Source organism: Pleurodeles waltl, chromosome 2_2, assembly GCF_031143425.1.
Source record: "Pleurodeles waltl isolate 20211129_DDA chromosome 2_2, aPleWal1.hap1.20221129, whole genome shotgun sequence".
Classification (NCBI taxonomy): Eukaryota; Metazoa; Chordata; class Amphibia; order Caudata; family Salamandridae; genus Pleurodeles; species Pleurodeles waltl.
The window spans coordinates 824784394-824801737 of record NC_090439.1 but is presented as its reverse complement, the minus strand read 5'-3'; the positions used below and the strand labels follow the sequence as shown (position 1 = coordinate 824801737).

General features: G+C 44.2%; 1 protein-coding gene across 1 annotated transcript in view; it reads right to left on the bottom strand.

The window, feature by feature from the left end:
* Positions 1-408: 408 nt before the first annotated feature.
* DECR1 (2,4-dienoyl-CoA reductase 1) overlaps positions 409-17344 on the bottom strand; it is a 160734-nt gene continuing 143798 nt past the window's right edge. The window contains exons 8-10 of the mRNA XM_069220450.1: positions 3251-3397; positions 920-982; positions 409-834 (exon numbers count right to left, since the gene is read on the bottom strand). Of these exons, the coding sequence (XP_069076551.1) occupies positions 775-834; positions 920-982; positions 3251-3397 (270 nt within the window). The 3' untranslated portion in view covers positions 409-774. The remainder of the gene's footprint in view (positions 835-919; positions 983-3250; positions 3398-17344) is intronic.

The following is a 17344-nucleotide window of genomic DNA, read 5'->3' as shown; positions in this document are numbered from 1 at the left end:
AACGATTAACGGATCTTTCCCAAAAACAAAGGCGTTGCGGTCCAGCAAAACTGTGCTACTCACCAAATTGCAAGCTTATGCTTTTAAAAGCTCTGCAGTGTATGGGGTGCCATACGAGTGTCTGCCATATGCGACCCTCACGTCCTTCACATTTAAAAAGTAGGAAAAAAAGTTTTTAACTAGGCCTGTTTGCAGAAACATACGTGTGTGTGCACGTTTGTTGTGTTTTGTGTGTACACCATTAGTGAAACAATAAAAAAGGCAGACTGCAAAATGAACACTTTAAAATTTGGGTTGTTCAGGGATACAAAAAATGATATAATGAACATAGCTATTGTTTCAATGGCGGACATTTTCGCTACTTCTCAGCAGTAATATCCTCCAGTAAGAACTCTCACCATTACCAAATTTGCAAAGGGCTTTTCTGTATTGCTGAATAATGTACATCTAACACTAGACTATGCAAATGAACAGGCACAGAGAGCTAGAACACAAATAATATCATACAGAGTGCCAAACGAAACAAAAGACAGAAAATACAAACCATGGCCAATTTGGTGCATAAGATCGAAGGGAGACAGTGCACATGTACAACCTTGATTTGCAATACCCAAGTAACATTTTTTAAATTTAATACAATTTGCTAGGTCACAAATGTATATCCTTGCATTCCTACAAGGGTTAGTGACAAGATAAACATTAGTGCACTGATAAATTAATGAAATTGATTATCTGACACTTCAAATCAAGTTCATACAAAAACACGTGTAAGCTTTAGGAGCCCTTTGTCTTCCGGATAATTGATTCCATAACATCCCACTGTTCCTTGGTGACCTATGAAGAGGAAAGCAATCTGAACTTAGATTATATGTTTTTTGTTAAAACTGCTACTTTTTAGTTTTTTTTGTAAACAAATTACCTTTTTGAGATCATTGAATTCACCTGCCATCGAAACATATTCTCCACCGTCCATTCTAATTATCTAGGAAAAGAAATATTCACTTCAGTTAAGAAATCTAGCTGCCCGCATGACAGCAATGTAAGAGATGCTGCTTCTACAACATCATCAATCATGACACATGACCAAAAGATAATGGTATATGGTTTTGTGACAAAGTATGTACCAATCCATATCGTGGATTGTACCTTTACCACCTATTTTTGAAATGATGTAGTTTTTGGTGTTTGGCTTGCACATCTTTTTTCAACATATGCACATTAGGTATTAGTGGCACTACTGTTGATAAAATACTGGATGAAAAATAACAAATCAGCCCACACTTGTAACTGCAGTTACTTCAGGTGGAAAGTCGGGGATGGAAACAGGTGGACGGAGTCTTCCCACTTTCTTTTTTAAGAAGAGGACTCTGTTGTCCTTACCCGACACCGAAGGAGACAGAGGTGTAATCTTACATAGGTGCTTGCATAGCGAGAAGTAGGGTGCTGGGGGTACTGCAGCACCCCCCATAATAAATATGCAGAGTTCAGAGGGTGAATGAGCAATAAAGATGTGTTTTTACCTTGTCTAATTTCTTCTGCATTCAAAGACAGAGGTCAAATGTCAGGTTATGTTTATTGACCTATTGCTCCTTATTTTTTCTTTAACATGGAGATTGGCATTTACTTTTCCTCCTCTGACTGCAAATTGAGAGGTTTTGTAAAATGAACTGTGACAATCTTGGGGCATCTGAAGTGTAAAAAGACTATAAAATGTCATTTTTTAGCACAACAAAATGTAAATATCTGTAAATGAACCGCACAAATATTTTTAAAAATAATTAGGAAAGCACAAAGGAAACACCTTTTTGGAATTCTGAAGTGTGATGGAAACAAAGGCTTTAATGGGATCAAAACAAATCAATACACTTTACTTGTGGATGTGCAAATGGCAAATATTTGGTGAAGCCAATTTCCAGACATTATCCTTTGTGCACTACATAGTTTTATCAGTACGACTGCATGTCTCTGCAAAGCTAGTGGACATTTCAATGGAAAATGTGTTGTCTGTAAATGACAGCATACAACCACACCATGCTTTTGCAATGTATATGGGACAGTGTGCTCCAAAATGCACCACCAGCTACATACTACACCCATAGCATTCTCCTGATGATTGGGCTTGGCTCATTTGCTACTCTTGTTCTTTGTGTGAAGCTTGGATTATTTTGAGCTGTAACAGAGAAGGTCACACCATTGACCCTTGTATTGACAAACAAACTGCAAATGTGCAGCGCTTTCGAGCTCTGGAGGCGGATACAATATACCAGCAGAAAACCAAAACGCAGGTTTGACTATTAAAAAAAAATTCCAGCTAAAATGTCACATTAGTATATGTAAAGTCTAAGTGACTTATAAAAAGTTTTTAAAAAATAATTCGCACATTTCAGCGTGATTATGTGAAATGGCGGTTTTTGTAAAATTGGGTTCAGTTTCAAGTGGGTAATATAAATATGACATTACTTATTGCGACATCAGTTCCTCTGGTCACTTTAAATGTCATGGTAAATATGCCCACACCGTTTTTGTTCGAACTTGTGTCCTTATTAAAATGCATTTAAAATAAGTTTGTCTCTTGCTTGCTTAAAGAAGGTGCTACAGAAACATTCCTCAAGTAAGCATGTATTTAAAATACATAAATATTGTTGCAATCACCCAGCGTGAACATTTTTTCTGTGGACGTAGTCCGCTAGTGGAATTTAACACGTGGAAAAAACACACACACCGTCCTGGACATAATGCCCAATCAGTAAAGTAAAGTGCACCACATCACCTTACCACATTCCAAGTACGTGAGTGCAAACAGCGCACTCGAAGTGCTCTCATTCTGCTGCGCCACTGGGACACAGGTGAATGCACGCTTTCAAACCATGGCAGGGTTTTCACAGGCCGCATTCACAACCTGAAGTGAGCTTTTGCTTAGGATGTACTTGGATTTGGGTGCACAATGACTGCACAACGATGTTTTTAACTAGAGCAGCGCAGGCACACGCACATTTATGATCTGAATGTGTCATGACAGTGTAGACAAACCTGTACCGTGACCACACAACATATTCATCTTTGTGCGTGCACAGAACATACACCACTGGTTTAGCGCTACAACATGTCTGCAATTTGGTCTTCAAATAACTTTCTCATTAAGTAAAACACGTTCTTTTAAAGGAGAAAATTATTTTGAAAAAGTATAATTTATTCGTATTAACTGCTTAGTGATTTATAACCTTTAATGACAATGAGCATGGATACGTACGGCTCCAGAAACCCAGCTTGCATAGTCACTGCAGAGATAAGCAGCCAGATTAGCAATTTCCCCGGGGGTTCCCAAACGTCCGCAGGGAATTCTCTCTCTCATTGATCCCTCGTGTGCACCTGTGGGATCCAGACGACTAAAAGCACCCTAAAGGTTGAAAAAACATAGGAATTAATTCTAAACATATAAACAGTATTGCTGATCTATGTCAGTGCTACAGAAAGCAAGTACTTATTTGAAAATCCATTACCCATCTAGAGGAAGGGCCTTGCGGTTAATTCTAATTCTAGGAGTACGTCTGCATAACTCCAGGATAAGTCTCAGGGAACGGGGGTGCATCATACAGGGTTTCTAGACACTTGTCCAAGGCCGAAGTCAAGTTACAGAACATGGTACAATTCTGTATAACCAATTTGAGCAGGGCAGAGTTTTCATTTTAATCAATGGCATAGAAGCCTAGAATACAAAACCAAAGTAGTGAAGATGTAAGCGTTCATCCCATCATACTTATTTATTCTTGGGAAATTTCCAGTAGGCATCACAAGTTATACATAAATTAATATTCTTTGCGACTGCCTACTAATATCTGTGCCCCAACATTCCACCAACAAAATCTACTGTCGTACAACTCTATAGCGATTGTGCTACCTTAAATCCACATGGCAAGTCAAGGCACAATTAAAACATATGCTGTACATGAGAACCACACAGTTCTAGATACTCAGGATTGCAGAATTGTTCACACCATTTCTTTTACAGTTAGCAACACTAAAGTTCCCAGGATGTATTCCAGTCAGCAACACTGGATTCCATGCATGGCATTGAGCATAATTTCTTTTTCCTCCTCCTCCTGCCAAGTGCTAGCACCTGAGCAGGCTCCAAAGCTCTTTCTCAACACCCACTGGCCTCTGCAAACTCCACTCTCCCAGTATCACTTCTACGACTCTGTCAGTATCTCACACCCATCGACCAGTTGGCGCAGATTGACGTGACAGAATACCAAGTCATGTCAGAGTGGCCAAAAAGACTTGGAGAAGGTAAAGGTGAAATCCGGGGGAACCAATAATCGCTACATCCTGAGTAGATGGCACCGGGTTGAAGGAGAAGTATATTTGATATTTTCTTTAGGCCAGGAACTTTCAGCAAGATGGCTTACTCTGGTGTCAATGTGCAGGTCATTCATAAGATATCATAAGACACAACCCTCTGAAATACGTTAACGACTCCCTGCTAATGCTACAAAAGAGCAAGTTATTTTAGTCTTCTTCCACAAAAAAGGCATAATCAGCGCTTTAGCAAATCAAGTGTCACAGTAGATAATAAGAGAGAATTTCAAGTAACAGAAGACTAAAAAACACTTTCGTTATTCATCAAGGTGCCTACCTCGGTTGTGCAATAGGGGTATGCGAGTACAACTTTTAAATCGCCCTTTTGCCCTCATTTTAGTTGATTCACACCACTTTGTTCAGCAACTTCAAAATGTAGGTTTGATGATTTTTATGACAGGCTTACCACCAAAGTATGGTGAACTGTAGGAAGCGTTATCTACCCAGGTTTTCTGTTGCCTCGTTTTCCACTCACCTACTCAACCATGTCTTTGCCTAACTTTAACTCAGGCAGGAGAGTGTGATGGGTCTGTGTGGGTTGATCCAAACCCTATTACACGCAACAGAGCTTTGCATAGAAATGAACAGAAGACTTTTATAGGTACCCCTGGTTCGCAGTGTGATAGCTGATCTGCATCCAGAGCTTAAACTCTGCAGGAGGTAGTGCAAGAATACTCAATTTAAAAGAGCTCAAGAAAATACGAATCTAATGTCCATGCATAGACAATTAAAAAAATAACAAGAATATATGAAGTAGGAACTACGCAGAGTTGAAAATATGCCACAGTACCACAATTGTGATAAACCAGAAATACCTATATAATGTATAAGTTGTAGATTAACATTGTTAATAAAAAGGCTGAAGATGTTCATCTCATCTGAAAGTCCTCAAAACAGCTCAGCAAGTACTTCCGGGTTGAAAGCTAGAGGATTATGTAAGGGCACAAGGATGCCAAAATGCAGTTCCAAGCTGGATGTAATTTATTTGATGGATACAGCAGTTAATTCCCTTAAATGTATTTGAAGCTGTGAAAGACTCCCCGGACTTGGCTGTGTGAGGTGGTCTCAGCCAGAGCCCATGCTCTAGCACAATAATTAAGTCAAAAGTTTGCTTAGAAAATTAAACATTGTTGTTTTCTCGTTTTTCTCTTGTTTTGCATTCACAGGGCAGGGGCAATATCTGCTTAACTGGAGATAAAATATGCTGGGATTCAGGATCCTTGCCCGTCATACTGCTACTAGGAGACCCTCTTGTCAAAGTTGCACGTTGTCCAAATGACAATGATATCCTGAGTCAGTTTGCACCACTCTCTACATAATACTGCTATGTACAGTACTCCAAGGAGCAATATAGATATCTTCTAACAGCACATTTACAATTTTGTCTTAACTAATGTAGGCACCCTCTCGTCACAAAACAGAAGGGTTTGCAAGGGGAAGGCAGCCATTCATTCATACAGCTGTCACCTGGGCAAGAGCTGAACTTAAAAACTTCAATAAACTCTGCAAGGTAGATCATAATGTGCCAGTCAAACACATTTGGAACTCTTTCACCCTAGCAATAACTTAACTGCACGTTAGAAATTGGGTTTCTGGTTGGCAGAGGAATGCACCATGTTCAAGCAGTAACCACAATCTTAGTCAGAGTAAGTCACAAACACACTATTGAATAACCTGTGCTCACCATCTGGTAACTTGGCACAGAGTAGTCAGGCTTAACTTAGGAGGCAATGAGTTAAGTATCTGTGCAACCCTTCAAACAGTAAAACAGTGATAATACCACACAAAGAGATACCACACCACGTTAGAAAAACAGTGTTTAATTTAATACATACAACAACACTGATAAAAATCCAATGAGTGGAACTTGAGATATGAATTTTAAATGAATAAACTGAGAAATAGTGCATAGAAACAAGAAGCGTCAACTAGGGATATCTGGCCGCAACAAACCAGGACAAAGTCAGGCTGACCGCGATGGAGCATGGGCCGGCTATAAGAACCCCGCTGGGTCAACTGAAAAAAAGTACCTCAATTCTGGTTGCGTATAAATCAAAGATGCATGGAGCAGGCTGAGGCAATGTGTCAGATTTTGAACCCCGCAATGAAGGCAATGCGTTGATCCTTTCCACACAGTAGTGAAGAAGCGTTTATTTTCTCCAGGCAGCAGTGACAATACGTCGGGTCCAAGATGTGGTGGTTCATAAGGCGATGCACTGAGGTCGATCCGTGCTGGAGAGGTGATAAGTCGACTTTGATCCACTCCGTTGGGGAGGGGCAGGAGCAATGCACCAGTTCTGATTCACGCAACAGGGGTGATGTGCCGGTTCTGATCCATGCAGTGGTGGTGATGTGCTAATTTGACTGGAGCAGCACTTTATACCCACTTCCAAGGACCCAGGACTGGAGTGACACCTCTTGGCAGGGCAAGACTCACATTTGGCAGAGTCCAGGTGCTGTAGCAGGTGAGTTGAAGTCTTTTGTGTCCTTGACACTTCAGAAAACAGAAGGCAAGTCATCAAGCCCCTGCAGGGACTTTGGTTCTGGGTTGGAGAGGCAGCACAAAAGAGAAGGAGTCCAGCAGAGCACAGCCGTCTTTCTTCTTGGCAGAGTAACCACAGGTCCAGAACTGTTTTCAGTTGGTGGTGTCTGAAGTCCAGTACTTATACCAAGTTGCGCCTTTGAAGTAGGGAAGACTTCAAAGAGAGGCCTCTGAAGTGCACAGGGTCCCCGCCCTGGCTCCAGATTCATTACAGGGGGGTATGCAGCCTTTGGTGTCAGATGTAAGTGTCAGCTCCTCCCTCCCATCCTGCCCAAGATGGCCCATCAGTCACACCTAAGCTCCCTTTGTGTGTGGTCTTCTAGAGGGAATGCACTAAGCCCAGCTGTCATCTGTTGTGATTCCCTTGTCTAGGTGTTGTGTGCAGCCAGCTACACCAGGGGTGCTGGTTCAATCATGTTACATTAAATAATAAATGCGGTTAACTGCACTGAAATGCCATTGCTGGGTTTAATCAAGGCTTGTTACTTGTTGCTGTTAATGTGCACAGTTGCCATTGCCAAGGCTTGTTTATTCTGCTTTATTCTGCTTCCACGAGGCCGGTTTGTAAACACCTGAGCCTCTGCAGGTTTTTAGACAGCTGCTGTCCTGGTTGCTAGGCAAAACCCTCCGGATCTTCTGTTTGCCATGTGCTACACATGACTTCTTCCAAGAGAGACTATAAATAGACACAGGTCAGGCAGTGCTTGGCTTTGTTTCCTGTTTCTGCAGAGCTGAGGTCAAGAGGGTCAGCCAGCTCCTCCAAGCTTCTTCACTGTTGCCAGGCAACCAGGGAAAAGACTAAGCTGAGTTCGAGAGCCAGCCCAGCAGAGAATTCCCCAAGGCTTTCTCACTGTTACTCGGCAACCAGGATCCATGACTTCTGCCAGTAAAGCTAAGTGACAAAATAAAAGGCACTCACAGTAGTGTGAATGCGTTTGAACTAATCCTTTGTGGACTTAAAAAAAAAAAGACTTTGGTGACTTTCATTTCAGAAAGAGACATTCTAGGTGGTTAGCAAGAATGTCTTAAAGACTGTTTATCCTTAATTATTTTTATTATTACTCTTATCCGATCGCTTGTTGTCTTTAACTTGTGACCTGTGAAAGAAACCGACACCTAAAACCGTGTTCTAAGAATATAACCCTCATTAATGTTTGTGTGTCGCCTGTTACTAACAAAATCACAAATTCGTACAAATCATTTTCAGCGTTGATCCATACTCAATGTCAGTGATAGTCACAAAAATGAACATGGGGCAATCATGTTTTGAAAGTCTTCTGAGCTTTATTGTTCAACCAGTGCTTATGCATATTTGCTTGTGGGAAGAAAATATTCCTGTTTTGTGTGTTTTAGTTAAGTTACATGTTTAGTGAGTGCAACGTCAAGAGTGATTACTTAACACGATATAGGACCGAAAGAAGTCCCAGGCAATAGTGGCGCATTCCTGCCAGCCATTTGGAGTGGAGATAAAGGACAAGTAAGCAAGTTGAGTGACAGGTGATTATCTGGGGGTCTGAGCGAGTGCGTGAGTGTTAGTTGCTTAGTGGGCAGCACGTCACTCATACCTGTTCCTTTCCTGTATATAACCTGACCCCTCAACAACACAGAAACACCGACCATCTGCACCCTCAAGAGTAAGGGCTTGGCTGGACCAGGCAGCAGTGGCAGTATCTCTCTCTTGCTCTCTGTGTCATCCAAATCCCCCTCCCCTTAGGGACACCTGTCGGGACTCCCGTGTTAAGCTCGACAGTGCCGAGAGGTGTCCTGGGAGGACAGGGGAACCATCATCACCCCTGCAGACTACCTGCTTTTCAGGTGAGTGGTTGAGTGCTCTCATCACCCACCCCAGACGCCTATTCAGAGACAGGCAGAAGGCACCAAATGGTTTGAGTGAGAAAACACCAACTTTCTAAAAGTGGCATTTAAATTGTGATTCAAGAGACACCAAACTTGGGAGTCCCATCTCATCCCAATTGGAAATTACACTTATAAAATGTTATAAGGTAAATCCAATGTTATCCTATGGGAGAGATAGGCCTTTCAGTAGTGAAAAACAAATGTAAGAGTTTTTCACTAACAGGACAAATAAAAGGTAAAAGTATCTTTCCTACTTTTTAAATACACTGTACCCTGCCCTTAGGCTGTCCAGGGCCTACCTTAGGGGTGACATATGTATTTAAAAGGAAATTGTGGGCCTGGCAAGGGGGTTAACTTACCAGGTGACATAGCAGTCTAAAACTGCACATACAAGCCTTGCAATGGCAGGCCTGAGACATGTTTGAAGTGCTACGGAAGTGGGAGGCACAATCAGTGCTGTGGGCTGACTAACAGCATTTAATTTACAGCTCTGGGCACAGATAGTGCACTTTACCAGGGACATGTAAGTAAATGAAATATGCCAATTGTGGATAAGCCAACGTTACCATGTTTCAAGCAGAGAGCACTTGCACTTTAGCACTGGTTCGCAGTGATAAAGTACCTAAAGTCCTAAAGACAACAAAAAATATGTCAGCAAAACAGGAGGTCTGAAGGCAAAAAGTCAGGGGAAACGATGTCAAGGATGCCAGGTATAACAACACACAATCATTAATTTCAACGGTAGATGCATAGCAGTGCTCACTCTCCATGCTAGATATTGTATTTCAGATTTACTACAAACACATATACAGGAATATCTAAAGTAATAAGCACACAGCATCTATCCTTAGGCACAGCGCCTTTTCTAGGTCTTGGGACAGCCAGTAGATAGTGTAGTATCTACAGTGGATACTGATTTCCATTTGTGTGTTGGGGCCTCATATACTGTTGAACTCCAAATGGATAATCAAGATAGTCATTATGTACACTTCAGTCTCAAATAGTATCCGGAACAAACAATAAAGGTTTACTATAGAAAGTGGGTGTAGGTTTGACACCCTGATACAGTATGACTCAGTAGTCACACTGAATTAACTCAATGCCATGTCATAGCTATTACAGTGAAAATGAACTGCTCATTATTTACTAGTAATCGTAAGTAAGTAAGTAAGTAAGCAAAAAGCTTATATAGCCCACAAATGCCCAAAGGCATCTTGGTGCTGAAATCTAGAGTTAAAGCCATCCGATCAAACTTATTTGGCAGGACAGGCCGAAAAGAGCCAGGTTTTAAGCTTTTTTAAGCTGGTTCCTTAAAACTGACAGATTAGACTGAGTTCTAAGTTGAAAAGGCAATGCAATCCAAAATTTGCAAGTCAAATGGCAAAAGCTCCTACCACTCCATCGGACCTTGCTGATTTTCAGAGTAGTCACCATTTTTGCTGAGCTGGACTGAAGGTTCTGATTAGGAGAATAACAGTAAAAGGTCTTGGGAAGTGTTCAGGGCCATGATCATAAAGTGTTTTGTGAACAAGGCAAAGCGCCTTGAATTTTACTCGCGCCGAGACTGAAAGCTAATGAAGGCTTATGATGCCTTGCGAGACCGAACTGAACTTTCATGAGCAGAGGAGCTGCTGCGTTTTGAAGAGTCTGGAGTTTTTTGAATAAACGTTGTTGAATACCAACTTGAAGAGCATTGCAATAGTCTAACCTTGAAATGACCAGTGCGATGATTGCAGTTTGCTGAAGCTCTGAAGGGATAGAGGGGAAAATCTTTCTTAAGGCTCTCAACAGAGAGAAACAAGATGTTGCCTGGTTGATATGACTTGCAAAGCATAGCTTAGCATCAAAAAGTACTCCTAAGTTTTTGGTCTTTTGCGCTAGGGATGGAAGAGGACCAAGGTTTTCAAACCACCATGTGGAATTCCAAAATGATGTGCTGTTGCCAAATAAGAGTACCTCGGTGTTATCTGAATTCAACTTAAGACAATTATTCTTCATCCAACCTGCATTGTGGCTCATAGAGTTAAACCATTTAGCCACCTCTTCAAAGTTGCATGAGAGTAATACAACAATCTGTGTGTCGTCAGCATACTACAGAGAAACCACAGGAAAGAATCAAATTGACCAGGGGACTGACATAAATATTGAAAAGTGTAGGATTCAATGAAGATCCCTGGGGCACCCCACATGGGAGAAAAAAGGTTCTGGAGAAAACAGATTTCTGTCAGACAGGAAGGAACTAAGAACAAGTTACTTACCTTCGGTAATGCATTATCTGGTAGAGTTGATATCTAGCTGCAGATTCTTTACCTTTGAATTTCCGGGGCATCAGACTGGATCCGGAAACTTTTGCTTGAGCACTACCACTGTGCACCGTCAGATGCCCCAGTTCAGTTCCGCGTGTCGCACCGGATGTGATCTCACGGTCACCTACAAAAGGTACCACCGCACGCGTGCGGACTTCAGTTAATTTTTTCACAACTTTCCAAGGCAGGAGCACAGAGCCATGAAATGAACAGATGGATGTGTGTCCAATCCAGAGCCCTGAAAAGGGATCACCTTGTCCCCCAGTAAATGATTCTGCGGTGCGGGAGGCCTCAGTGGATGTAAGGAATCTGCAGCTAGATATAGTCTCTACAAGATAATGCATTACCGAAGGTAAGTAATTTGTTTATCTGATAAAGACTTCTAGCTGCAGATTCCTTACCTCTGAATAGATACCAAAGACATGTCCGCCTGGTAGTGGGCTGTGGACAAATTTTCTAAACTACCAAGTCCTACAGGACCGAATGGGCTAAATGCCCACCCCCACAGACCTGACTGTCCAGACAGTAGTGTTTGACAAATGTGTACAGGGATGGCCACGTCCCTGCCTGACAGATGTCCAGGACTGAGACTCCATGGGCTAACTCCATGGTAGCAGCTTTTTCTCTGGTGGAATGAGCTCTTAGGCCCTCAGGAGGCTGCTTTTTAGACATACAGTTATACAGAGAATGACCCTGCGTAAAATGGTTTGTTTCTGTACTGCCCGACCTTTCTTTGCTCCCATATATCCTACAAAGAGCTGGTCGTCCACCTGGAACTCTTTTGCGCGGTCAAGGTAGAACGACAATGCTCTTTTTGGGTCCAGCCGACAGAGTCGCTCCTCTTCCTTAGAGGGCTGTGGGGGAGCAAAGACGGTGGGCAGGGTGAGTGTCTCAAATTAAATGGGGTCACCCCTTTTGGGAGAAAAGAGGCACGGGTATGAAGCAACACTTTGTCAGGAAATGTTGTGAAATATGGAGGCTTAGATGACAAGGCCTGCAGCTCACCTTGTGCCTCTGGGCAGATGTTATGGACATGAGAAAGGCTGTTTTGATGGTGAGCAGCCTGAGGGGCAGTTGTGAAGTGGCTCAAATGGAGCACACATGAGGTACGTGAGAATCAGGTTCAGGTCCCACTGAGGCATAATGAAAGGCGAAGAAAGAAACATATGTACAAGCCCTTTCAGAAACCTATTTACAATAAGGGTTTGTCAGGCAGCCGCAGAAAAGCGGATAAAGCAGACAGGTAGTACTTAAGAGTGCTCAGAGAGGAGCCCTGCTGGGAAAGGGACAGAATGAAAAGAAGAACATCGGAGAGAGAAGCAGAAAGAGGAAGACTTCTCTGTACAATATTTACAATAGGAGGCCTGAACTCCACACAAGACAAAAAGAGTCCCAGAGCGATTGCCATCTTAGAAAGTTCAATGCGCAATATTGCTGACATTGTGCATTCTCTTCGGAGGCGAACAGAGCTCCACTGCTGAAGAATCCTTGCACCACCTCCAAGTGGAGACACCACTCTCGATCCACTAGGCATCGACAGCTGAGTTTGTTTACCCTGGCATTCAGAGAACCTGCGAGGCATTGAACCACCAGGGTTCTACCCTGCTGTTCCAGCCATGTCCAGAGATACAGAGCCTAGTGACAAAGGGTCCACAACCCCATCCCACCCTGCTTGTTACAGTACCACATGGCTGTGGTGCTGTCTGTGAACACCTGCACTAACATCCCTTGACACAGGGAAGAAATGCCTTCAATGCTAGCTGGATCGCCTGGAGCTCCAGCAGACTGATGTGGATCCCGGATTCCGCCGGAGACTAGAGTCCTCTGATCTCCACGTCTCCCAGATGGCTGCCCCGTCCCTGAAGTGACACATCTGTCTCTTCTGTGGGATATGGTTGGGGAAGGGGGAGGAGTCTGCCTGTAAGCCAATCACGGTTTGTAATTGACCACTGCAAGTCTTTTACAGCTCCCTCAGCGATCTGGGCCATGTCTGAGAGATTTCCCTGATGCTGCACCCACTGGAAATTCAGGTTCCAATGCAGAGCCCGCATATGCCATCTGGCATGATTTACCAGCAAGTCGCAGGCAGCCATGAGGCCCAGCAGCCTTAGAGTCAGTTTCATCGAAACCCAGGATAGAAGCCAAAACATCGGTATCATCAACTGAATATTATGGACTTGCTGCTCGGGAGAATAAGCCCAAAACTGCACTGTGTCCAGAACAGCACCTATAAAAGAGCATCCGAGAGGGAGTCAGGTGTGACTCCGGTACACTTATAGTGAACCCTAGCGAATACTGAAGGTTCACCGTAGTCCACAGGTGGGAGACGACTGCCTGTGGCAAGCTCGCCTTCAACAGCCAGTTGTTGAGGTAGGGGAAGACTGAAATCCCTAACCTGCGCAATGAGCTGTGACCACTGCAATCACCCTGGTGAACACCCAAGGGGTGCTGGTAAGACCAAATGGGAGCACGGTGTACTTAAAGTGCTTGTGGTCTACCTTGAAGCGCAGATAACGCCTGTGGGCAGGCAGGGTGGGAATGTGAAAATATGCATCCTGTAAGTTCAGCGCTACCAACCAGTCTTCTTGGTCTAGGGCAGACAAGATCTGAGCCAACCTGAGCTTCTTGAACTTCTCCTTCTTGAAGAGCAGACTGACAGTCCATAGGTCAAAAACACGGCGAAGACCCTTGTTCTTTTTGGGTATCAGGAAGTAGCAGTAATAACAACCACTGGCTACTTCTGATATCTGAACCCTTTCTATGGTTCCCTTGGCCAAGAGAGGTGTAACTTCCTCTCAGAGCAGAGAGGAATGATCCTCCGCCAGCCGTTCGAATGATGGCAGTATTGGGGAGAAAGATTTGAAAGGCAGGGCATAGCTCTGCTGGATGATCTGCAGAATCCAAGCTGTAATAGACTGTCATTGGAGATGTTGTTGAATTCTCCCTCCACTGGGCAAGCATGGCCCAGCAGAATCAAACTAGGAGGGATTGGACACTTCAGCTGCCGGGGGTTGAGTGGCACACATCCTCGAGTAGCTTGGGAAGCTTGCGACTGACTGTGGCTAACATAGGGCAGGCGCGGTGGTACACCCCTTCCCTGGCCATGAAAGGCACATGTTGGCAAGAGGTCATTGAGAGGCCCAAGGACTTGGCCGTTGCCTGAGAGTCCTTAAAAGCGCTCCAGCGCCTCGTCTGTCTTCTTGCCAAACTAGCACATCTTGTTGAAGGGCATGTCCATAAGGCTTGCCTGGAATCCCCCAAAAAGCCTCACGTTCTCAGTCAGGTATGGCGCTGTAAGGCCACTGTCGACGAAACTGCTCTACCCTGCAAGCCAGTGGCATCCAGGCCACAACTAATGCCTGGGAGAGGATTGCTCGTACCTCCGCCGGGATCTGTGGTAGCACTTGCGCAACTGTATCCCATAAGGTGTGCGAGAAACGGCCCAATGAGTATGAGGTGTTCACCAACCTCAATACCAGGCTAGTGGAAAAAAACACACGTTCTTCCCAAGCTGGTCCAGCCTCTTGGATTCCCTGATCGGAGGAGGGAATGTGCTGTGGAAAGTTGAGGCTTGGATGACCAAGCTTTCCGGTGTGGGGTGCTGGCTGATGAAACTAGGGTCACCCAGTGTAGTGGTATAGCGGCGGGCAATCGTCCTATTTACAGGAGCGCCGTGGTTTGGGCTTAGACCAAGTTACCAGCAGGCCATTAGTAAGTGCCTCATTTAAAGGGCAACAGAGATTCGGAAGTTCAAAACTGAAGCATTTCAGTCAAGAAGTTTGCCTTGACAGTCACTGAGGGCAGTTTGAGGTCAAGGACCTCCGCTGACCTACGCACCACTATTGCATAAGAAGCTCCGTCCTCCATAGCCACAGTGGGGGTAGAGAGCAAGCCAGTATCTGAAGAGATGTCCAGTCCCCTGGCCTCTCCTAGTTCCTCATACCAGTCCATAGACCTCTCTAAATGGTATTCTAAAGGGTCCTGTGACCCCTCCCAATCGTCTTCCATGCCAGGCTCTTGAAAATAATGCTCAGGCAACAATCTGGCACCCGTGGGTGCTGTCAGCGCCGGAGCTGGCATCGTGCGACACCGTTCCAGATCATCTGGAATCAGAATGAGGCTGGCACGATGAGCACCGGAGAAGGTCGCGCGGGAACAACAGGCGCCGGTCCGGATCCATGGTACCCCATCAGAGCTGATGCCAAAGTGGCTGGCACAGAACCTGATGGGGCCTCCTCTGACCCGTGTAGGACCTGAAGGCGTTCCGGAGGGGGTCATCCTACTCTAATACACCACACATGGCCTTGTATAAGTCTTTCACTTGAGCGGGAGCTTCCAGAAATGGAGGGCGGTGTGGAGTCGGACCTGGTATCGATTCCAGGGAACTGTTCCTGGATCGCAATGTTCCGAACTCGTCACGTTGGCTGACAGGCGATGGTCGAAGTCTGTTTAGACTACTTCTTCCTGTGCTTCTTCCCTGAGTTCCCTAAGTACCTCGAGTAGAAGGAAGAGGACCTGAGGCTCCTGGAGCAGACCTGTGACCTTCTCTTCGACCGTGACCTCCTAGGAGTCACGCTGGATGGCACTGACTGCCAGGCTGCAAGCAGCTTAAGGAAATGCTCCCTCAAAGCCTTCGGGGGCCATGGTCTGGCAGTCTGGGTACAAATGAGTCATGGTTGCGCTTGAGACACCATAGGCAGACTAGGTGAGGGTCCGTAACCAAGGTGGAGCAGTGACAGGATCCACACGGTATGAAACCTACCTTCCTAGATGTAATCACTTTACAAAAATACTCAACAAAATGTAAAAAAAAAAAAAAAAAAAAGCCTTACAAAAAACGACAGCGGAGTAGCTTTCTTCGGATCTGAGCTAACTGGCACAGAATGAAAAGAACTGGCATCCATGCACCTGGGTGGGGCCGATATAGGCAACCGTGACGTCACATCCAGCGCCAACGATGCCACGCAGAACCACACAGCCACCCGACAGCGCACGCAGGGGTACTGCTCAAGCAAGCACTTTGGGATCCAGTCTGATGCCTGGGAAATTCAAAGGAAAGGAACTTGCAGCTAGAAGTCTGTATCAGACAACCAAGTAAAAAGTCCTTTATGCCAATGCTCTCAAGTCAGTTGATAAGCACTGAACGGTTGACAGTATCAAAAGCGGCCGACAAGTCCAAAATAATCAGTGCCTCATTCCCTCCTTTATCAACTATAGCTCCAATTTCCTTAGTTGCAATCACATGGGCTGACTCGGTAGAACAGTTAGGCCTGCAGCCATGTTGTGAGTCATCTAAAAGATGACATTCCTCAAGAAAAGCCATATCATCACCGTTCATACTCTCCTACAATATCTTGGCCGGCAAAGGAAAACGTGAGATAGGCCTATAGGTGTTCACGACCTGAGGGTCAAGGGAAGGTTTTTTAAAGAAGTGGAAGCACTGAGGCTTTTTCCCACTCCACATTACAGGGAAATGGCCAGAAAACAGAATTTTTTCCAGGAGATCCCAAATGTATACTGATACTGAGTCTGAAACCCCATGAAGCACATGTGGAGGGCAAGGTTCTGAAGGTGCCCCAGATTTTGTGGACTCAATAGGTTTAGCAGCCTTCCTGACAGAGAGGGGTAAAGGCTGTAAGAGCACTGGGTACCGCGCTGGATCTGTTTTTTCTGCAGCTTCTGAGGGTACAACATTTTGGTTAAACGCTGCCCGAGGGATATCACTCAGGTTAGCCATGAACTCAGTAAGAATAAGATTCACCTTGAATTGTAGGAAATCTGCTAATGTCTTACACAGAGTTTGATCAGGCCTAGTGGAGTTATTTTTATTACAATAATTATTTAAGGTTTTCACTGTTTTAAATAGCTCCTTAGTCAGTTTTTAGCCATATTAATTCTATCTGTAAAATATCTAGATTTCTCCGCTATGATCTAAGTTTTATAGTCCTTGAGCAGACGTTTATATTTATTTTTTTCCTCATGCCACTAATCCCTCCTCCATAGCTGTTCTTGGTGTCTGAATTTTTGTTTAAGTTGTTTTAGTTCTTGAGAATACCATCGAGCCAAAGGCATTTTCTATGTTTTCTAACTATATTTAGTGGGACCAGCTGGGAGACTGTAACATCAATTGAAACAGTGAACTGGGCTGCCCCTAAATCAGTACAGGAAGGGACTTTCCAAGAATATTATTCAATTCCAGTTTATCAACTTTCTGCCAGGGGTGAAATTTAAGCGTGGTGGAAGTATTAAATTAGAAGAATTGTCTCTAAGAACTTTGAGCTTA